We start from the raw sequence: 24417 nt of genomic DNA, 5'->3' as shown, positions 1-24417 counted from the left end.
AGTGGAGCACCCGCAAGAAGAGAGGCAGGGGGAGAGCAGAAAAGGCGGCAAGGCCCTCATTAGGGCAAAGACATTGGCCCAGGAATCTGGAGGGTCGAGGGGGGACTCCACACAACAGGATCAGTGTGCATTGGGGTGCAGGAGGGGAGAAAGGATTCATTCCAATGCAAGGGTGCATTAGCCCACGGTGAGGGGCAGCCAGAAGGAGAGAAGCCCATGCCGGGCACCCACAACATCAGAAGATCACTAGTCCCACCCCCCAGTGCCAAAAACACCAGCCAGGAGGGCCAAACATGGACACAATTTAACCCAGGAGGCAATGAAAGAAAGAACGTCCCCCCCACCCCACCCCCAGTTGGACCAAGAGGGACACGGACAGAAAAATACTGATTGGATACTTAAGAAAGTCCCCTTGACTGTCAAGATAATAACAGCTCACTAGAGGAGTCCGAACTGGAATGCACTAACCCTCTCCCACAACGAACACTACAAGAAACCGAGGGAAACAGCCTACGTCCCACACAATAAGGAGACAGAGAAGCATCTCCATCCGGCAGGGTGCTTTGCACCACAGAGGGAATAGGTCTTCAAGGAGGACAGGGCAATGGATAATGTCTAAAACCAGGGGTAAAGACCCGCCTCCAACATCGAAGGGACCCAGGAAGAACCCCCTGGACCCCTCCCACCCCAAGAGCAACCTCCAGAGGATGTGGAGGAAGGAAGTTAGCTCCCCCAGGGGAACCCAAGTGGGTCAAGAACAAACAGAACAGGGAGATCCCCAACTAGAAGAGGGTCAAAACAAAAATGTGACGCAGTCACTGCTTAAACAATACTTCACTGACTTTTGGGGGACAGAATTGCTGAAACAGTCCAGGAACAAATGACTATTATGAGGTAGGATCTGGCGGCGACGCGCCAGGAGATAAAACAAGATGTGAACAAAATGGAGGAAAGGGTGGACACTAATGAGAAAGCTATACAGTAGTTGACAGAGTACTCAAGGAAAACAGAAACCTGGATAAAGCAAATGGCAATCGCTACCCACAACTTGGAGCCTCAGACAGAGGACTTGGAGAACAGGTAGAGGAGATCAAACATCTGGATTAAAAACATGCTGGAGGAGGTGCTAGACACAGACCTGGAAGCAGTTTTAAAAGGTATCTTCGAAGACCAATTAGTTGCAGGGGAACAGCCAGAGATGAGAATAGACAGAATCTAGAGTCGGCCCACATAGAATGGAACCAGGACACAGTACTCTTTAGTGTCGTGATGGCATATGCAGCAGTTGATGTTCCATCAGGTAATTTAAAACAAGAACCGTTACAAAACACTTCTCCATCTGGCTCTTTCTGTGGGGTGTCTGTTAGGTCAATTCTTCATTTCGTTTCTTGCTCAGTAACTATTAAACAATCATGGGTGAGTTATTTTTCATTAATTCTTTCATTGGGCGGAGGGATTAACTCAGCCGGATTCAAAGCGCAACACTTCATAATATCGAATATGAGGTGCGAATAGGACAATTTCATATCGTGTCAATCTGGCTGATGTAAGGAGCAGATTCTGCAGTTATCAAGGAAGGCCAAACAAATACCATGGATCTTAACGGTTGCATTTCCAGGACCTGTCCCAGACAACCTTGGTCAAAAGGAGCAAAATGGCCTTGTCGTGAGGGCACTTCGAGATAAGGATATCTGATACAGGTGGATGTTTCAGTTTGGTATGTTGTTTGAATGGCAGGGGAGGCAATACCGGATCACTTCGTATGAAGAAGGAACAAGGATTTTGGGGATCGAGGAAGAGGACCAGGAGGCAAGGGCACCCCAATGAAAGGACCAAATCGCACACAAGAGCTGGATATGGTCAATAGTGGTGAAACCTACACAATGCAAGAGGGGGAGGAGGTACCAACCCCAATTGAAAGGACCGGCCACCTGAGGGGAATGAGGGAGGAGGCCACCTCCAGTGAAGGACAGATCTTCGTGAAATGGTCACTGAGGTACAAAGGGCTAAACAAGCATTAAGCCTGGTGAGGGCGAACAAAGGGATTGGCTTAAGAGGTCCCTAGGGGAGGGGTGTGGTGGGGATGGAATCCTGATGGGCTGAGGGGAACCCATTGATGCGCAAGCTGTGATGTGTAGGGGGCTCAATTCCAGAGAGGGAAATTCAGGGGGGGGTTGGTTAGAGGCCGATTGAGCCCCTGCAGCCAAGCAGAAAGGAGGGCAGGAGGGAATGATATGATATATGAGGTGGCATATATAACACGCCTGTACACAAGTGTTTCTAGGCGCACCAAGACAAGGGGGAAATGAGGGAGGACATAACGATCTTACTAGGCCTTGTCGCGCAAGTGCAGGGAAGGGGACAAGTGCCGGAGGGGAAGGGGGAAGTGAAGTTAACTCACAAGTACAGCCAGCGGGTGGCTCATAAGTGCACAGAAAAAGGACTGTATGGTTGCAGATACAGACCCCTAAGTGCTGGGGAGCCAGGAGGCAATGCGAGGGCAACTGGACATGCAGGATCCTGGGCCAGAGTTCTCCCAAAAGAAGGCAAAGACCCAACTGTACGCGGTTCTTGCAGGCCGATAGCCCTAATCAATGTGGATGCGAAGATCTTTACAAAGGTCCTGGCAAATTGCTTAGACCAAATCCTTCCAAGAATAATTAGCTCAGTCCAGTCAGGGTTCATCAGGGGCAGACAGACTAGTGATAATACAAGGAGGATAGCTCACCTCATAGAAAAGGTCAACAAAAAGAGAATCCCAGCAATTCTAATATCATTAGATGTGGAAAAGGCCTTTGACAGGGTTAAGTGGTGGTTCTTGTTCATCGCAATGAAACAAAAGGGCTTTGGTGAGAAATTCCTAACAATGATCAAGGACAACTACCAGAACCGATCCCTAAGGTTAGCAATAAATGGCCAGCTGTCTGAGGCAGGGTTGCCTCCTTTTCCCCTTGCTTTATGCTATTTATTTGGAGATACTTTTGGAGGCAAGAAGATCGAATAGGGAGATTTAGGGGATACCATTTGAGGGAAGGGTTAATAAGATTGCTGCCTTCGCGGATGATATGCTGCTGAGCTAGATGTACCCGCTGGGCTCCTTCAGGGCAATGGAGAGAGAGAGGTACTACGGTTTGGGACGGTAGCCAGGCTAAAGATAAACACCCATAAAACAAATTCTGAACCTCACAATATCAATAGAGATAGAGGAGGGGCTCAAGGGCACACTTCCATATAGATGGTTTGAGAAGATCGTAAGCTAACAGTGGAAGAGCTTTTTGGGTTAATTACATGCCCTCGTTAAACGCAAGAAAGAATAAACTGGTCAATTGGAGACCTCAAACGATAACCTGGATGGGCAGAATCAAGGTTTTAAAGATGGTTATTCGTTAACAGTTGCTGTATTACTTTATGACTCTCCCTATCCAGGTCTCAGTCTCCTTTTTTCGGCCTCTCCAAAAACATACTGGGAGATTTGTCTGGAATAATAAAAGACCAAGGATAGCTAGAAAGGCTATGCTGCCTAGAGACAGGGGAGGTGTGGGGGAACCAGACCTTAAAATATACTTTATGGCGGCACAAATAAGGGTAATGAGCAACTGGCTGAAAGATGACCAGGAATAAAATATGGAGGGCAGTGGATAATCCAGTAATAGGGGAAACCCTTAAGGAGAGACTCTGAAAAACAAAGGGAGATAGACCAAAAAAGATGTATTACAATAAGATACTGTTGCTGGAGATAATGTGGAATGGTGAGGACTTGGAATCATTTTTGGCGAGACTGCCCTCATATCCAGGATTACTGGAGGTTAATAGTGGAAGCACTAGGGAAGGCACTGGGTCTGAAGGGAAGGGGCAACAGAGATTTGTCTAAATTGGAGCTAGCAGGATAATTGGAAGACATGCCCTCCAGAGCAGATCGTAAAATATGTGATTCTGATGATGGCCGGGGCGCTGGAGTGGCGCAAAAATGGAAATCAAAAGGACCCTCCAACTGAACATGAATAGGTGAGAAAAGTCTGGAACTTTGCAGTATTGGAATGGGCTACCTACTCTCTAAAGGGGCAAGAGGGTACTGGTGCCCTAGGAGAATGAGACTGCTAGGCCTGGTGGAATAAATCCGGTTACTTGACACTAGGAGACTTACAGAAACTTAAAATGAATGCTTACCATCGATGTTCAGACTCAGGGGGATGGGGGTTACAATGTTATGGAATATTGTGAAAGTGTTCATAAAAAGTTACATGGGGAAAAAAAAAACTTCATAAAACAGGTGGTGCTGGAAAAGATATTTCAAAGATGAGAAATCTGTGGAAGGACGGAAGCCATTACAAAGCTGGAGCCAGCCCAAGAAGAGAAGCGAAGGGAGAAAAAGGCACATTAGTAACATGAAAAAAGATGGCACTCTAACATAGCCAAAAGGGATAACAATAGAGAATCAAGAGCTGGTAGAGAAGCAGTCCAGAGGGTAGAACCAATGCAGTAAATGCGTCTTGGAATCCAACACAGTAGATGCCGAAACAGACTCGGTCATGCAGAGTGTCTCTGAGGCAGAGGAGCGAGTAAGGAGAAATCGGTGGAGAGTCTATGCGAGACTGCAGGGACCGGTGTGCAGAAGGATGCACACACCGGTGCAGGAGAGGGGTGAGAACTATTGTGAGAAATTAACAGACTATTAACAGCATCTCCCCCCTAGTACAAAGGGAAAACAAGAAAGTAGTAAAATCCTGAGAGCAAGCATCATGCCCAAAAAGGGATGCAAGTAGAATAAGAAGCATGCAAGACTGACAGTGAGAAAGTGACATGTATTACGGCATATACAACCTTTTCTTCCAATGATGCAGTTCAGACCAAGTCAAAGGAGAGCATACAGCGTAGCGGGAGAGCAGGGAGCGGGGTGGCAGTGGGAGAATAGGCGAGGGGGAGAGCGAGAGAGAAGAGAGTAAGAAGAGCGAGAGAGGAAAGAGAGACAGACACTTATAAAGACTGGGTTACGAAATCCAGAGCCTGACCGACATGAATCACAAACTTTGTGAGCATACTAGGCAAAGTCAGAAAGACAGCGAGAGTGGTTGTGACACAAAGTCCTTGATGAAATACACTTTGGTCCAAGAGTTATTGAAAGATTCACTGCTAAGTCTACCAAGGACACAGTTACTTAAATTCAACAGCCATTAAAAAAGTCCACAGTAAAAACAATGCCCTGGACAATATCAGTTCATGAGTCCATACAAGTATCCAAAGTTCCAAACCATGGTGAAGTTAACCATTGTCAGACTATAACCACCAGTAAAATGATAAATGATATGCTGCCGCGAAAAAAAACCTTCTCTAAACAAAGCCCATGTGGGATTACAAAGAAAGTGCAAGCTGAAACGGGAATAAGAAAATAAACAACCACCAGGAGTGTTCAAGGAGAACTAATGCTGTGGAGAGACTGCAACAAGCCAAAGTATCTCAGAAACACAGAGACAGAGAGGATGACAGACGAATAGGGTGCTTACACTTTTTTTTACCACAAGGCAGATGCAGGCAGGAAAGCCTCTTGGATTCAATGAGCAGAGACCATATGTTTTAAAGTATACACCAAACACCAAATCTTCTTAATTTGCGTTGCTTTGCATTCACTCCTCTTGTGTTGTTTTGAGAGACTCTCAATTCCTTTTGTGTGCCGGTATGATGGAGGGTGGCAGTAAAATATACTAAAATCGAACACCTTGTGGCGTCTTATTCTTACTCCAATGAAACAAGCAGGCACGAACATCCTCACAAGATGTACAAGAGGCATAGCCCTCAATCCCAACCATGGGCAATTGTTTTGGCTACCTGCTAATAAACATCCCATGAGGGAGACAGATATTACTCAGACTGTCCTTCCTGTGCAGGCTCCTATGCCTATTGCTGCTCTGCTGAATGATACCTTACATTAGACTGGTATTTGCTTTAAGGGTCAAGGCTCTGGGCTCCCTGCTGAAATCACACCGACAGATTGAGAAAATAAATCGTAGGACACGGAGGAAATGATTTCCCAAATCATGGTAAAAATGGGACTCCTTAAGAAGGAACTGAAGTCTATTTCGGATTAAGTTAGATTAAGGCCATGACAGGCCCCTCCCATGCATAGCCTTCTGTTAATGGATAAAATTAGGTCTGTCGTGGCACCAGAATGGAAGTGTCCACACTGCATCACTATTCCACGGTTTCTCTGCATGGCACTTTTCAGCGACATTTCAAATATCAGGCAAATTCTAATGCATTCTATGTCCTGATGTGCAACCTGTCTCTTGGTGAGTAATCTCTGGCTGACATTTTTATTTGCCATCACTGATTAAGGAGAAAGTAGTGGCATCAGGCATGGAACTAGACAAAGAACGTGCAGCCCATGCACAAGGTTTGGTCTGAGCAGAATGCATGGCGACGTTGGAGGATGTGTTGATGCACATTAAATAAAGGTAATATGAGGGCCTTAGGTTCCATATGCTGCTCGTATTATGAGCTGGTCAACCACGTGTTTCTCTGTTCACCTTCTTGTACCAGGTGTGCCTTTATACAGTCAATTCCGTTATGTGCGCATTATAAATGGCCAAATCAATCAAACCAAATCAATCTATGCCCTTAGGGGCTTTATAGTCAGGAAATGGTAGCAAAGGGTTTCTGACTCTCTCCACCAAATAGGTAGTTGTTAGAGTCGGGTTTGGAACTCACCACCACCAATGCCATTGACTGAATACTTCTTTACTGAAATGTAAGATGCCACTGAGGACATATTGTTACATTTTTATTATTTTAACCTTGGGATAGGATTTGGGATCATGCATCATCACTTGCTTAGTATATCAAACCTCTGAATATTTTTCTGAACATGCTGTCCCCAATTCGGCAATCAAGTACTCTTTAGCAAAACCATATTACTCATCGCTCAGGTGTACAGTACTCAAGAGTTAAGGTGACATTTTTCTAATTTTCACATTTTCAGTCCTTTGAAGACTGATGTCATAACCCCCCAGACATCTAGCAAACCCATATACTGCAAGACTTTTTTGTTTACAATGTATTATGGTACAGTACAAGTCCCAGAAATATTGTACAGTAATGCAGGCTTTTCCCCCTTTGTACCGCAGATATGCACTGCCAATGAAGCAGAATTGCAATGCCTTTTGATAATGTTTACAGAACCCTTTTATCAATGGATCTATCTATGAAAAGCAGTTGCCTCTGAAGGGTGGAGTTAGAGTCATTATAAGAACTCCTCCACTGGTAGTGAAGCAACATACTTTCGGGTATTTGGGGGCTGCTGGTTGGGAGGGATGACAAGACATTCCAAGAGAGCAATCTGGTTCTTGCTATGAATGGTTCACATCTGATTATTTCACACAGTGGGAACAACTAATATTAATTGGGACAGTGGAGATATACAAGATAATGTCCTTTCAGAGGTTTCTATACATTGTTTCAAACTTCATGGGTACAATGGCTGAGGAAGATCTTAGAAGAATTGAAGTGTTGCTAAGGAAGCTGAGATGGGAGGACCATACAATACGGGTTGTCATTACAAAGCCATATAGCTTGGTATGGGAGGGTATTCTTGGGCTGTCTAACTGGCAGTTGTATTACTGTTCATCACTCCTGGAATTGATCAATGACTCGGAATTCAACAGAGTGGCTGCCAACTCAATCGGATTAGTTTCAGTACATGACAGATCGTGTTAGGGGGGAGCAGGTTTGACAATAGGTTTGCATTTATGTAGAAACTTCAGAAAAAGAACCTTCAGTGCGGACAATGAATAAACTATGACTATGCACGAACAATTCAGGAAAGACTTTACAAAATTAAAGGGACCATTACATATTTACAAACAAAGGTCTCGCAAACATCAACAGCTTCCATACTAACTATTTAATTTGAAATTTGGTCCACGACACCAATTGTAAAAGACAAGTTTTCCATGGTCCGTGCCATATTGCAATGGATTTACTGTATGCAGAAGGTGGACAGACTTGAAGATCTGTTCTGCATATTTCCCCGTTCCGTACCGGAGAAGAAGGGGTGAATTCCCATGGATTCCACCTGCATTTACATCCATAAAAAGCAGGGGGAATAGAAGGGATTCATTGTGATGGCGGCAACCATGTGGATGGCATCACTGCTTCTTTTATGGTTTGGGTGTAAAAAAAAGCAGAGGAAACCAGAAGCACTAAGATTCTCGGGCCTTTTTTGAACCTCAACCATCACCACGTTTGGCAGGAGAAGATGTGAGGCAAAATGAGTTTCCTCAGTTATACAGCAGGATTTTGTGTGTTGGCATGGAGACAGTTTTCTTAAACTGCACTTTTTTTTAGATTATCACGTGGAATGGGGGGGGGGGTAATAAGCGCGACAAGCAGGATATCTCACTGTGGTAAAGCTGCCCATAGACAGTCCAAGGTTATTGTGGACAGTTAAAACTGTTTCACATTTGAGCCCTATGGGGGCTCAAATGGGAATGGGGAAGGTCCGGGCTCGGGTTCCCTGAAGGAGGAATTACCGGGCCCGCCAAACTCGGAATGGCCTGGTAAATCCCCATTCAGGGAACCCGGACCCGGTTTTGGTGGCAGCCATGCCCTTATTAAGGGCATGGCTACCGCCAAAGTCGTAATGAGGCTCAGAGTATCTAATGAACATTATCACAATGTGAAATCAATCCAATACCTTGGGATCAAACTTAATTTTAGTAAGAGTTTCCTTTCTCATTGACAAAGCAGATTTAAACTAAAACTCCTTTTTCAATAGCTGTATCTAGTTGTAGTGAAGTGATAATAAGACTCGTTGGCACTTAGAATGGCATCAATTGCAAGCTATTTAAAGGGTTGCTGTACTACTTTAAGAGATAAGCACCTCAAAGATTAAATACTGTTAACTGGTAGATGTAGCAGTACTGACTTTGCCCAGCTGATCGGCATCACCTACAAGCATGGAAAGACAGTGTCAAGGTTAGTAATGCACAGTTTGAGAACGGAATAAAGGTACACCAGGTAGGATGGAGCATAGCCATCAACTAAATACACTATCCATAAGTCCTGTGGGTGTTTCCTAATGAAAGGACCATGAGGGACAGACCACCAGTGTCTAGTGGTTTGCTATGTGCCATCTGTGTGATAAAACAACTGTTAACTCAACTACAACTGTTTGGAATACTTTAAACATTTTTTAAATGGTTTATCCTAAGCATTCCAAGATTTTTAGAAACTAGGCCACAGAAAACATTTAATGTCTGTACTGAGGCTTGAATATTTTCAATTACATTTTTCTTTAAGTGATTAGGATTGAATGCAAAGCAGGGAAATCAAAGGGAGGGCACAGCAGTGGGAGTGAACATATTTATAATACATAGCAAGAGCATTAGTACCTTTTTAACACCAATAGAAAGCAAATATCTTACCGTTCCTTTTTCTGGGTGGTTAATGGCATGGTTAAGAGATCCATCATATTCGACTGTAACATAAAATAAAAACAAATTATTTACGTGAGGAGTTCTTTGTACTATTTCTCTAGTATACAGTCCAAGAAAACACTGTTTCCTTTAAATTGATATGGCAATTTAAACTGCATACTTTTCTTTTTTCATGTTTGATTAGGGGTTGGAAAAGTAGTTTACTTATTTAAATCTCGTTTTCATCTGATCTATCACCAATCAATCACGGATTGCGACATTTAAAACTAGAAATGAAATGTTACTGATGGGGACCAGATACTTCTAATTGTTTTACAGGAAGGAGTGGGAACTTCTGATCAGCTGAATCAGTGCAACATCCACTAACAGACCGAGGAGCCTATGCCACCATTCCTCCACAAGCACAAGACAGTATATATAGAATGCTTAGGTATGTTTCTGTACTCAGCTGATGCAATTTATCAGTGTTATGTTGCCCTCTGCTGTGCAAATGGCAAGGGGCACCTCTGTGTGTCCTTCCACTTCAATAACAGTTAATTTTAACAAACAGAATGTGCACGGTTCTACGCGTTGTGAGGAACCTGAGGGTATACTCGCCCCTTTCCCTGGTGGTGGATATGCGAGGGAGGACTACCTGGGAAGAGGTAACTTGGGGTGTGGGGGGGGGGGGGCAACTTGGGGCAAGGAGGTGAGGTACCCTTATGTGAGATGCGGTATCCCCCTTTTCTCTTTCATAATGAAGAGCCACAGAGGGCAAGGAGGGAGGGTTTGTATGTCAAACCATGCCAGACCCATGCTGGAGAACGATAGTTACAGGTAAGTAACTTAAACCTTCTCCAGCATGGGGTCTGGCATGGATTCACACGCCCATGAATAATGATTACACAGCAGTATAAACCCACAACAACTGGCGGTAGCAAGGTTCAACAGAAGCAATAACACTCACCTTTAGAACAGACTCACCTCAAATGAACAGGTTGCGAAGAACCGCTTGGCCGACTAGGGACTCCTCCCTGGAATCCCTGTCAACGCAGTAGAACCTCTGAAGGTGTGCGTGGGACACCACGTTGTAGCCCTGCAGATGTCGAGCAGGGCCCACCAGAGAGAAAAGTTGTTGCTCTGATGACTATGGTGGAATAGGCTCTCGGCCAGCCTGGAAGAGGTCTGTTAGCCAGCCGATGACAGTGCATGATGCAGCCGGACAGCCACCTGGAGATGGAAGCCTTCAACAAGGCCTTTCCGTGATTCACAGGACCAAAACTGACAAACAGTTGGTTGACAAGTCTTCCGAAAGCTTTTCATGCGTGCCACTTAAAACTTCAAGGCATGAGCAAGGCCCAGAAAATACAATGCTGTCCCCACCGGAGACGACGGATTCGGGAAGAAGATAGGTGCCTTACATCCCGAGCTGAGCTTTGTGGTCCGCTAATGCCTGTCTGCTGGCCATCCCTCCAGTTAGGTACAGCCAGATTGGCGGCCACTCTTTCAGTGGCTGCCGCAATTCTTGGAACTCCCTCCCTCTCTCGCTTACGAGTTATCCCTGCACACCGCACATTTCACAAAGCTCTTAAAACGCTCGTCTTTTAGGTTCTCGCTTTCACTATCCCACAGGGAGCACCAATCTGCCTCCTGCTGAACGTTGTGATTTATAAATAAAATCCAATCCAACACCAAAGGCTTGTTGAGGTGGAACTCCGACAGCACCTTTGGCATAGGTGGGGTGTGCATGTAGTACCACTCTTGAAGCATGGAAGGACAGGTATGGCTGTTTGCATGACAGTGCCTAGATCTCCCCGACCCGTCTGGCCAAGTTGATCACCATGAGGAACGCTATCATCCACGATAGGAACTTGGGCGGGGCCTGAAGCATCAGCTCAAAAGGCGACCACATAAGTTTAGTCAACCACATTCAGTTCCCAAGCCAGGGCAGGAGCCTTTCCACCAGAAAAGTCCTATAGAGCACTTTGAGTAACTCCTTGACGAGTCTTTGAGACCACAGAGAAGGCTTACCCGGCGCCCTGGTGTGGTGCGATATGGCTGCCAGATGCACCTTGATAGAGGCAAGAGCCAGTCCAGCCTCGGGCAAGAAAGCAGGTATGGTAGGAGCTGCTGGGCTGTGGCACGCAGAGGGGTGATCTTCTGAGCCCTGCACCACACAGAGAAAAGCTACATATGGCCGTAGCAAGTCAACGTTGAAGAGGCCCTAGCCTTGGCAAGGATATCCTTACACTCCACAGGTAAAAGCATAATGTCCAAACTCTAGGGTTTGGGATGCCCTCGACACGAAGATGTGGCACGACTGGAGCCAGGCACTTTGTGAAGACCCTCGGGCCGATTTCAGGCCGAAGGGAAGTGCCTTGAACTGAAAGTGCTGTCCCTGGACCACAAACCGCAGGAACTTGCAGTGTTTCCGATGGATGGGGATGTGGACGTATGTGTCCTCCATGTCCAGAGACGCCAGGAAGTCTCCTGCCTCCAGTTGGTCGAGCACGTGCTGCAACATAACCATCCTGAACTTCTGGGCCTTCAGGTACTTGTTGAGGCATCGTAGGTCCAGGATCGGCCCGCAACCTCCTGTCTTTTTTCGAAACCAGAAAGTATTTGGAGTACAACAGGTACCATCGCCCCCATTCTTTAACATGACTTGGACCTCCTGCAGTAGCTGTGCCACGTGTTCTTGATGCGCTACAGGGGGAATACAGGGACACCTGCGTTGGAACTCCAAGGTGTGTCCCTGGCCGAGAGCGTCCAGCACCCAACTGTGGGTGGTGATGGTCTTTCACACGCCGACGAAATTCATCAGGAGCCCTCCCACTGGGGTGCACGAGTGTCCCCTCTCTGCCCTCCTTGAGGACATGGCTGGTTAGGCACCACGGTCCTGCCCCACAGTCGGCGCCAGCACGGTCCTTCGCTGCCATATGCCTGAAAGCAGCCTCTGTACGCCTCCTGCGTAGTGGAACGTGAAGGCCGCCAATAATGGGCAGTGTAGCTTTTCTCAGACCTGCAAGGTTTTCTCCCTGAGGAACGAAAGAACAACAGACGTTGTTGCAGGGTACCCATCAAACATGCAGTGTCTGTCTTGAGTTGAAGAGACTCGTTGATCGCCTTGCCAAACAGGTTCTCCCCGTCGAATGGCATGTCCAACATATTCGACTGAACCACGGATGACCTTGACATCCTAGCTGTCAGAGTCATGGCTGCATGATGCAGCTGGCCCAGCCCTTACGCTAGCAGTACCTGAAAACTACCAAATATTTAGGGCAGACAGAACTAATGCCAAAGGAGGCGGATAAGCCCTCCTAGCTAAATCTGACCTTGCCATAAGACTATCACTGTCACCACCTATTAAATCCTGCAAATTGTTCATTGCCAAACTCCCTATCTCCAACCGCCGTACCATAACTATCTACCTACTCTACAGACGTCGAGGTCCCATCGGCACCTTTGAGCAGGATATATTCAGCATTTTGTCAAACAACACTAAAGACTCATCACAAGTATTACTACTGGGTGATTTCAACCTTGATTTCAATGACCGTGCTGACAAAAATGCCCAGGCAGTAGCCAATATCTTATCAGAACAAGGACTAACACAAAGAGTATCCTCACCTACACACGTCAAAGGCAGAACCTTAGACTGGGTGGCGGACCAGAACTGTGAAACATCCATTACGAGGGTTACTCCCCTAACACTGGACTGATCACCATCTCATTGCCTTCTCCTTAACCTCACCTAAACAGCCGAGCAAAGACAAAGATATGGCACCACCTCTTCCTACTAGAAGCAAAAAAAATATCACACCGGAAAGACTACTACCACACAACCTACCAATGCTTAATTCAATCCCAAATACTTCTGGCCCTAACACCCTAGTCGAAGCTTAAAACACCACCATGTCTAGTGCTCTAGATACTATTCCACCTCTTAAAATGCGTAAAAGCAAACAGCGCGCACACCTCAATTGGTTCACACCACACCTCAAAAACCTGAGATTACAAAAAAGAAAATTAGAAACCTCATGGAGACACTCCCACCGATGGAAATAAGCTGTGCCTAACCAACTTTGCAAACTACAAAAAGGAAATCATTCGCACAAAGAAAGACCTGTAAAATGAAAGAATTTCAAATGCCAGCTCCAATACTAAAGAATTATTTGCGATACTACGCGAAATGGATTGGAATCCCCAATTCCCCCCACAGACAATGCTCCCAAGGATAAAGCTTGGTACACAAGCACACAAAATGCGTAAGGCAAACAAAATAACATTACTTCAAAATAAGATTGCAAACAAAAAAGCCGCCATGCCTAATTTTGAGTCGCCTCCAACCATCCTCTCAGACTCCCCCAGCACTCCAGAACCTTTCAGATACGATAAAATATCTATCCTTGATACTGAAAAAACGGCCTCTTCTCTGAAACCCTCCAATTGCCAGGGCGATAACTGCCCCACCCAAATAATTAAAGAGGCAGCAAGAGACCTCGCACCATTCATCTCCAAATTAATCAACGCATTGTTCACGACTAACACTGTCCCAAGCAATCTAAAGAATCCTGGGTCCTACCATTATTAAAAAAAAACAGACCTTAGACCCCGCTATCCCAACCAACTACAGGCCGATCACCATGGTGCCTTTTCTTCTCAAAATCATTGATGGAGTAGCTTACCTGCAAATTCAGACTTACCTTGAGGACAATCACCTCCTAGGTTCCCGCCAATCCAGCATTAGGCTTCAACACGGCACAGAAACTGCCGTAATCAACCTAAACACACAGATTGATGAGCTCATGGACAAAGGGAAAACTGACATTCTACTCCTTGACCTCTCAGCCGCCTTTGACTTGGTGGACCACGTCCTGTGAAGACACTTGGCCTCGGCTGCCCACTTCTCTAGAGATGCAATTGCCTGGGTCAAATCCTTCTTAAATAATAGAACAATGAAAGTCTTCTCCACTTCGGCATCCGCTGACCCTATCCTGACCACATGTGGCATCCCACAAGGGTCTTGCGTATCGCCGACCAGGTACAATATATTTACAAAGCCGCTATTTGACAAATTGGACAGGCTGGGTGTCATCTACACTAACTATGCAGATGCAGGCGGAGTGGGCTGCAGAGTGGTAGTGCAGACTGTGCAGACCGGAGTCTTTCCACAGTGGACACTGTTTACCCAGCTTTCCTAACTTTTTCAACCCTTCAAAAAGCCTCTTCAGCCGCGGAGCGGCCGCGGAGTGGGCTGCAGAGTGGTAGTGCAGACTGTGCAGACCGGAGTCTTTCCACAGTGGACACTGTTTACCCAGCTTTCCTAACTTTTTCAACCCTTCAAAAAGCCTCTTCAGCCGCGGAGCGGCCGCGGAGTGGGCTGCAGAGTGGTAGTGCAGACTGTGCAGACCGGAGTCTTTCCACAGTGGACACTGTTTACCCAGCTTTCCTAACTTTTTCAACCCTTCAAAAAGCCTCTTCAGCCGCGGAGCGGCCGCGGAGTGGGCTGCAGAGTGGTAGTGCAGACTGTGCAGACCGTGTCATGGCCGTGACACCGGTCTCCTCCGCAGACTGCCTGGCCAGTATGAGCAACTATAACGAGGAGGCGGATATCGCTGCCCTGAGGACTTCTCCACTCATGGAAAACTTACAACAGCGACCGCGGGCCTCGGCCTCAGCCATAGACTCAACTTCGTGGCCTGGAACGTCTCCATTGAACAGCCCTAGACCGGGCACAGAATCCACTCGTCGCGTTCTCCGTCCACTGAAGGAAACGCCAGTGGGGAGAACGAGTTCGAAGAAGAAGGGCGAAAAGCAACCAGTGCCGAAACGGGTGCCGAAAAGGACAATAACTTCATCCCAGCAGGATACGCTCGAGGAAAATAACGCAAAAAGTGCGAGACTGTCGCACAATCAGAACAACAGCAACATACTCGCCGATGCCGACATCGCTGTGACATCTCCTGCAACGGCACCGGCTCTAAGAGAGAATCCACTCCACCAGACGACAGATTCTCCCATTCGAGAAGAGGTCAGATTGCAAACAAACGAACGGCCATGCTGCGAAAGTACGCATTTGCAGGACTTGAACATGGTGACACAGGTGGATTGTGCCCACCAAAAAGAAAGCACCTCCGAACCCGAAACATCTAAGCAAAAGTCCATCAAAAGAACGGGTCAATTGCCCGTAAGTACAGAAACATACAAGCCGAAATGTAAATCATCTTCAAAGATGGACGGCGAGGAATTAGTTTGTGCCGCCCAAATACATACGGCTAAAAACCTGGCAACGCGGGAACGTATCGTAGAGGATAATACTTTAAAACCATACGATGTAAATAGTATGATCAAAGAGCATAAATGGAGAAGCCAGCCTCAAAACCCAGCTGTTCTGGACGCCACATCTTGCAAATTGAAAGAAGTGATTGAAGTCTTAACAGACTCAATCACCCCAAACGGGAACATCGAAATACCAGAGGTAATATGCCCTCAAATGGTAATTTTGCCGAAAAAGAGAAAAGAAAAGCAAGGATGTCAAAACGATGATCAACTTAAAATACCTTCACTGACGTCAAGGAAAAGCCAGCGATACACTCACAACAAGGTCAGAAGGGGACAGACCTCCAGAACAAAGGTCCCCCTAAATAAGAAAATGGGCCCAACGAATGGACAAACTAAGCCTTGTACAATGTCACTTCTAAACGACTTCTTTAAGAAAAAAATGGAAAGGGGAATTCATCCCCAGCAAGATCTGTCGGACAACGAAATGTTAGAAAGCCTTACTCACTTAGAGACAGAAACAACAAGGGTAAGAGCCACCCCCGAGGACCCACTGGAAAACTTATGCCTCCTGGGAAACACTGCAACCAGGATCGAAACAACGGGTGTCTCACCCCTTAGATGGCACTACTCGAATAAAGCTACATCTTTAAATACAAACGATGCACAGCAAGACGGGCCAGGTGTCAAGCCCAGTCAAGAAAGACTGCTCGACAATATTGAAGAGGAAAACATAAGTTTCGAAGGCAGGGGGCAGGCTCAACAATTAAGTACTAATTTGACGGAGACCTCAGTTAACCAAAGTTGTCACACCATGGAGCAAAAAAACACTGTGACGAATAGAGGCGGAAGTCCTAAACAGCACCATGTCTCTTTACAACCACTTAGACTAAAAAACTTAGACCAGATCAACGTGACGAATTCAAGCACTCCCATCAAGGGAACGTCTCCTGAACCAACAGAAACAGTTCCAACGATTACTATGCCTACCGTAACGGGTAGTTCAAGTAAAACTGCGCACGTTTCTCTACAGTACCCGGACCACCAGAAGTTGGACTTACCTTCCATAATGTCAACAGTAACAGTGGCACTGGCCCCGTTCTCCAAGCTCTACGAGAGCATTAATGACACACTTCGAGACCAGGTGACCATGCTATCTATAATGCAATCGAAACTGCAATATTTAGAAGGGTTTATTCTGGGATGTCAAGGATCGAAAGACAGAGATAGAACACATGAGAAAAGTCATCCCGAATGTGACCCTCCGAACCGTTTGACAGAGGAACATCTGCTCGTCGAGGAAAGTACCAAACGACAGCTACAACATCCGAAGGGTACCGCAGCTACTTTGTTCACCACTCCAAACGAATCTGATAGAGCGTTAACCACACAAGATACTGAAATCAAGACCTCAGTCAGCAACTCGGCGAATGAACCTTTGGACGCCATCATAGCCATACTGGAGGAAGATGACGTCCGTGCGGCGCTCAGTCAATTCGTTGCTGCAGAATCAGGGATGGAACAAGCTCCCAATCCCTTCTCTTACATAAAAAGAGTAGAAAGTACAACAAAATCCAACAAAGGTTCGGGAAAGAACACTAAGAAATTCACGTATGGAATATTCAACCAGCAAAAATCCATAGTGAGTCAAACTCCTTCTAGGAGTGCCAAGTCCCAAGTTCAAAACACACCTTCCACAGAGAGGGCGAAGAAAAAAGACGCTCCTCTTAAAACAAAAGAAACGAAAAATATACATCAGAAACATATGATGGAAAAAGGACCAGCTTGTCCAAAAGAAACCGCGCCCGTTCTTATGGTTGAAGACGGGTCGGATTGGAGTATACAAACAATTGACGAACCTGGACATGAAAACCGTCCAAAAAAACAAGCAAAGAGAAAAGCAATTGAATCAACTCTTGAAACTTCAAATAGCGAACCATCAAAGAAAGTCCTAATCGTTGACAATTCCGTTTCGTCGCCAAAGCCCTCGAGGAAAACCAACAACTCGCAAAAATTAGAGTTAGAGAGAAATTCAAAGTCGAGGATAAACATCATGGCTGAGAAAAGATCGGACCCAAAACGCAGTGAAAGCCCAAACATTTGGAAAAGGAACAAACCCCGGAAGGCATCTCCTCCTCTGCGGAAACAGGAGATCAGATCTGACCTGAGAAAGAGCCCCAAACTCCTAAGAGAAAAAGAACAAAAAAAAATCTCAGACTCATACTTACGCTTCATTTCGGATGAAAACGAGAAGAGAAAAGAGGAGAGAAGATCCGCCATAGAAAGCACGCAGAAAAGCGCAGCAAAGCGTATTGTCAGCGATTTTACTGTCAGGTTGAAAAACATCAACCCAGAATATGACGACCTGATCATGAATAGAACGAACATTATCAGAATCCTAAGCAAAAATACTAATTTGAAAAACATTCAAAATAAAGATTTATGGATAGTCGAACCTAGTACATCAGGCCGAACAGACTATTCATACATACACCTTGATTCTGAGAGTATTAAGCTGCGCCTACTGAAAGAAGCGAATAACCTTCTGGCAGGGGGTTTCGAATTACTGGACATTGGGAACTCAAACACTGAAACAGAGAAAAAAGTTAAACCCCGTGGAGAAGTAAATAACGGGAAGGAACTTGCTCAACCGAACAGGGAAAATCGTGTCCGCTATATTAGCCGGATGCCTCATGCCTGCCCTGAGCAGAAAATACAATCTACAAGTAAACAGAGAACTCAGAGGTCTAACCGAGAGGAGAACGGAAAAACGGGGAGAAACTATGTAGCAGAAAACAACCAAGAACCGTCCCAGGGGCGAGGCCAAAGATATCACGATCGACCAAGAAACGACCCGATACTGAGGAGCCGTGAAACATCTAGGGAGAACAAAAACAGGGCGCGGACCTGGCAAAAACCCGAGACCAACCGTAGGCAAAACCATTAGCAACGATGGTTGGGACAGAAATGTGGTCCCGAAACACCTAAGAAGAAGATCTCAGATAAGATCACGGATCTACTTCAACCATTAAGACTGGGATGCTGGAACACAAGGGGTTTTACGCACCTTACTAAAAGGACTGACGTTAACCTGGGCACCTTTGACGTCCTTTGCCTCCAAGAGACGTGGCTGACTGCCAAGCCGCAATTGGATGGTTACGAACTTATCTTCAAGAGCGCTAGGAAAGGAGAAACAGGGCGCCCATCTGCGGGACTCATAATTGCAATCAAAATGGGAACAGGACTTGAAGTCCATGAAATTTCGTCGCCACTGCACTGGATCCAAGCTGTAATCTTGACAAGAAAGTCTTCAGCCAACGAACATCAAGGGATAACGCTGCTCTTAATAAACGTTTATTGGAACCCGGTGATGACAACAAATGAAGACTTTATCAAAGAACTTCATAGTCTTTGGGAAGAAACCCAAATAAACTGGCCGGACCATAGTAGTATCATCAATGGAGATTTCAACGCAACCTGCGACGGGATCGATATGTTTTCTAAGCAGTCGAGTCTAATGACCCCAGCACGGGAAAGAGGGATTCTCCTCGATAAATTAATGGCTGACAGAGATATGCATAATCTCCACTGGACTCGCTCAAAATTAAACTTGGAGATCCCGTCATGGCAAAGGGGTGACCAAAAAGGGACAATAGATCATATCTTTGTATCAAGAGAAATTCTGCCAAAGATCCACTCTTTCAAGGTAAGGCGCACAGAGTTCAGTGACCACAACCTCTTAATCCTAGAAGGTTGGTCATCAAGATCGAATCTAATTAAGAGCTCCTTGCCGCTTGAGCCTTCAGAGAGAGGTAAAAGAGTGAAGATCTCACAAAAGGGATTACAGCAACTTGAAGCGCAATACGTAAGACCTGGAACTAAAAGTCCGACGCAAGGGCTGAGGGATGAGAATGTTTTGGACTACACGCCCCTGTTAACTAGATTCCAGATGGATCCAACCAAAACAGCTAAATCACAGACTGGGCATCGACATTCTTATAACAAGGACCTGGTAACGAAAAGGTTGGAACATAGAAGATTGAAGAAACATTACCAGAAGTTTCCTTCAACTGATAATAAGGCACAATGGTCAAAGGCTGTGCAAGAATATAGAAGTTGGTTACTTCACTACCGCCACAAACTGTATTCGAACGACTCAGAACAAATGCTGATGGCAGTTTGTGGAAACAAACCAAAAGAATTCTGGAACCTGATCAAGGGGACCCAAAGCAGCGCCAATGATAACATCCAGAACAACGTGGGAGAAGCAAACTGGATTGAGCATTTTTCCAAACTATTTGCTCCAATTACAGACGAGAATGACCCCTACTCGCCGATTAGGAAAAGTCGCCCCAGGGACACAACATGGAATATTCCTGTTGACAAAGAATTAATTCTGAACAAGCTCACAAAATTGAACAACTCCAGGGCGCCGGGACCTGACGGCATTAGCAACCTAGAACTTAAAAAACATCCAGAGCTATGGGCAAGCTTCATGAGCAAGCTCTTCACAAATTGTAACCAGTCAAAAGATATCCCACCAACATGGAAAAAGGCGAACATTGTCCCGATCTTTAAGAGAGGCGCAACTGACGATCCGAACCATTACAGGCCGATCGCTCTTTTGGACGTAATGGGAAAAGTGTTTGCGTCCTTTGTATTGGATGACTTTCAACAATGGGTCCAATCCTCTAAATCTATGGACCCTTTTCAGAACGGCTTTGTTAGGAATTCAGGGACAACCACAAATATCCTGCTCATGAGCGCCCTGAAAGCGAAAGCGCTACAAGGAGACCTGCCGATCTTTGTCGTATTCATTGACCTGGTACAAGCATTTGACCAGGTCAATAGACAACGTCTTTGGTCGAAATTAGAGGCAAAAGGGTGCCCGGCCTCAACTTTAGACCCTATAAAGGCCCTGCATCAAGGAACCTCTATTCAAGTTCGGCTCAGTGCCGAAGGAATTTTATCTGAAAAGATTGCGACAGCTAGAGGAGTGAAACAGGGGTGCCCTCTGGCACCCTCTCTATACAATGCATACATCGCAGACTATGGGGAATCAAGTCTGGCAATCAGACATTTCCCACCAGAACTGGGCGGAGAGAAGATCAACCGTCTACTATACGCTGACGATATTATCCTGATGGATATGACGCCCATTGGTCTTCAGCGTCAGTTAGACAACTTGGTAGTATATATGTCAAAAAACAACCTGCGGTTAAACAATGAAAAAACCAAAGTACTCGTCCTGGGGAAGCCATCTAAAAAGATCCTAAAATGTTCCTGGCACTGTGAAGGCAGGAAACTGGAAACAGTACATGCTTTCAAATACCTGGGAATCACAATCAGCAACGAGAAAAATGAAAAGACCATGCTAAATGCACTTTGGACAAAATTGAAGAACCTTACAGCCCAAGCAAAGGCAGTGGACAGAAGGCATGGCCGCTACTCGTTAATCCCCACTCTGAGGTTCTATAAGGCTAAGGTGGTACCAGCATTGATATACGGCACAGATGCTATGCCTTCGATCCCGAACTCAATTTGGGTGAAATACGAAGGCTACTTCTGGCGAAGTGTTCTGGGTTTAGCGTCATCAACCCCCATGGCATTAATAAGGAGGGAACTCTGTATTTCATCACTCCTGGCAGTCAAGATGAGAGCATCAATGATGCTCTACCGTAAAGTTATTAATAACCCAGAAGCACGAGTGCTGGTCCTTATCCGCAAAGAATTGACAGAAGGAGTCAATCGGATGCTTGCGGAATGGGAACAAGCAAATCTAGCCCTCCTGAAAGAACTGGACTTACCGTTGGAAACTTTAATTCAAAACCCAAACAGAGCGGTGGCAAAATTGTTCGAAGCGGATTGGATCCACACACAAGAACTGGCAACCGACCACTCATTAACAAGCAATCTGCCGAACGCTCCCATGAAGCTAAATGCAGTTCGAGGATATCTCCACAAATTCCCGGATAAGAACCTCAGTCGCCTATTTCTACGATTTAAATTGAACCAACTGAAAACCAATGAGATCTTGGCAATTCGTAAACAAGTGCAAACGAATCTATGTCGGTTCTGCAAATCAACTGAACACATAGAAACTTTAAAACATCTAATAATGGATTGCACAGGCTTGGTGACTGAAAGATTCTGCTTCCTGATGGACCCATTGAAGTACTATCAAACATTAGACCGGGAAAATCTTTGGTCATTATTGAACAATGGGAACAATAAAAGATGCGTGATAGGCGTAAGCTTGTTTCTCAAATCACTGAACTTACAATGAGGGAAGATTGTAAAGATGGGTATACCGCATTCAAACGGAGAACCACGTTGGGATTCCTTGATCCTACATATGAACAGAGACTTATTATTATCATTACTATCAAACAAGAGACTTGGCGAAGGGAATTAGGATTTGGAACTAATACATAAAGATTAACGGAGTCGAGGCCCTCTCATAAACTGTAAACAGGAGTTTACCTACAGCTTTCTGTTTTGTAAAAATTGTAATACAATTAAATCAAAATAAAAAAAAAAAAAAAAAAAAACTATGCAGATGACACCAAGATCCTCATTGCCCTTTCAGGCAATTATGTCGAAGACTCAGCTTTGGTAAATAAAAATGTACCTTCTCATTCAGGCATGAATGGCATCCAGTGCTTAATTTGTGCCTGCATTAGCCAGTGGCCAACACTGGCACAGTTTTATCAGCACCGGCAATCTTTCTGCAGCTGCCCTGGGCCCCTTGATCGCGGCGCAGCAGTGCCCAGGGGATGACGGCATTCATCAAAGAAAGTTAACACGTAAGGGTTAACTTTCTTTCATGAATGCAATCGCTCACTGAGGCCATGCTGACAGTGACCCAGCTACCCGGTACACAAGCGTGGCACCAGCCAGAAGGCAGCTGTGCTCTCTTGCAATAACATTGTTGTGGGTGGACACTTTTACGGAAGCGAGAGAGAGATGTTTTATAGAGTTTCACCCATGACAGTATTTTAAGGATGCTTTGAAGATTTACACAGTTACATTTAGAATTTCGACTTGATCCTATGAGCACTGACTGAATAGCCGGTAGGCACTTGTCTCTAAATAAGGAAGAGAACTCTTCAATCAAGAATGTGCAGTGCACCCTTGTATTTCTATTACATGTTTTAGGAATGTGTCCTGCTGTAAAGTGGAAGAAGTGTCACTTCCATAATTCCACAACCTGGTATTGTGCTCTTCCGTAAAACCTAGGGTCACCCAGTCTGCATCTCCAGATAAAGGCCCTTCCGTGATGTTGCTTCACGAAGCTCCAGTTCTCACCACATTCCGCTGCAAATGCCTGGGCGTTATTGACGCTTCAGAAAAGAGATGTAGAAAAGAGGAAGGAAGCAGGCAGGGCCGAGAGGTGCGGGCTTCTACCGCAGAGCAGGGCCAGGCGAGGTGCGAGGGTGGGGAACCACGCTCCGCAGTTTCAGCACGTGAGGGTGGCTGAGAAAAGTTTCACTCGCACCCTGAGCTCTCCTGTAGCAGAGAGGCATGCGCGCAGGAGCCGGAGGCGCTCGGGATCTCGCCACTCACGCAGCAGAAGCCCAGAGCAACGTAGTGGCATGCAATTTGGGCACCCAGCCGGAACGCTAATAGCACCCGGGCCACCCGCACATCTGGGCATGCCCGCGCTGCCCTGCACAGCTGAGCACCTCACCGGCAATTTCAAAGTGAACTTGCAACACAGCGCGGCAACGCAACCAGGAGTTGGCACTAGGCCCACACGCTCATTGACAATGGCTCCCTGGCACGCAACCGGCAAGGAGAGATACGGAGTGGGTATGTGGGCATTTTCAGTGCCTTTTTCGGTTGCTGCGTTGGTTTCATTCTCTGGTGTCATTTATTGGTAGTGGGAAAACTGACGTTTGCATTTAACGGGTGCGTGAGGGCATATGTCCCCAGAGTTGCGAACTATATTTAATAATCGGAGCATTTTCATTTATTTATTTCTATTCTTCTAACCCGCCGCTGGCATGAGGGCGCACACAAAACTGGTAACAGCACAAAACGGAGTCAGAGACATTTGAAGGGTATATTAGAGGTTGATAGAGCACATGTTGTAGAAAAGCAGGTTATGCCATAATAAACCTATACACCCCAGTCTATGAATAGCATGTTGTTTGCACCAGGAAATACCTGGCAAGGTAGGAAAACAAACTGCCATTACTTTTTTTAATTCTATCTCACAGTGGGTAATTTATAAACCAGTAGATGTTGCCACACTCATAACTGGCAAGTTTGTGCTGAATGATTTAAAGAACATACACAGCTGTATTGCGATAATGTAACCAAAGTGTAATGTACACCAATAGAACACTACGTTAAACAAATACATGTATGACGCAAAGTTGCTGATACTTATCTACACAGTGAAGTAAATCTGGCCTTTAAATTGCATGTTTTTGTGGTCATCATATGTATTGCAATATACAGAGCTATCGAAATTCCCCATGTTAGGCGTAAGTAGGTCACCCAGTTCCTGTTTTCGTCTTTGCATTCTGGAACTTGTAGTTTTACTTTTCCAGTTTTCATATTAGAACTACAAGTCGAGTATTCAAACAAATATACAGGACTGGAAGACCTACTCATACAAGGCAGTAAACTTGAGAGCTCTGTATACAGGCCAGTAATCAACAGTCTATTTACTTAATCCATAGAATACCGGCAGCACACATTCATCCGAGCTCCCCCTTAT

General features: G+C 45.6%; 1 protein-coding gene across 4 annotated transcripts in view; it reads right to left on the bottom strand.

Moving 5' to 3' along the window:
• The window catches only part of CSPP1 (centrosome and spindle pole associated protein 1), a 1841309-nt gene that overhangs the window by 291703 nt on the left and 1525189 nt on the right, over window positions 1–24417 (bottom strand). For all 4 annotated transcript variants that reach the window (XM_069621145.1, XM_069621146.1, XM_069621148.1 and 1 more), the window contains one exon: window positions 9417–9469. In XM_069621145.1, the coding sequence (XP_069477246.1) occupies window positions 9417–9469 (53 nt within the window). The remainder of the gene's footprint in view (window positions 1–9416; window positions 9470–24417) is intronic.

The sequence above is a fragment of the Ambystoma mexicanum genome, chromosome 5q, assembly GCF_040938575.1.
Source record: "Ambystoma mexicanum isolate Mex_15411 chromosome 5q, UKY_AmexF1_1, whole genome shotgun sequence".
Classification (NCBI taxonomy): domain Eukaryota; kingdom Metazoa; phylum Chordata; class Amphibia; order Caudata; family Ambystomatidae; genus Ambystoma; species Ambystoma mexicanum.
The sequence above is the reverse complement of the archived record's forward strand: the minus strand, read 5'-3'. Positions and strand labels throughout refer to the sequence as shown.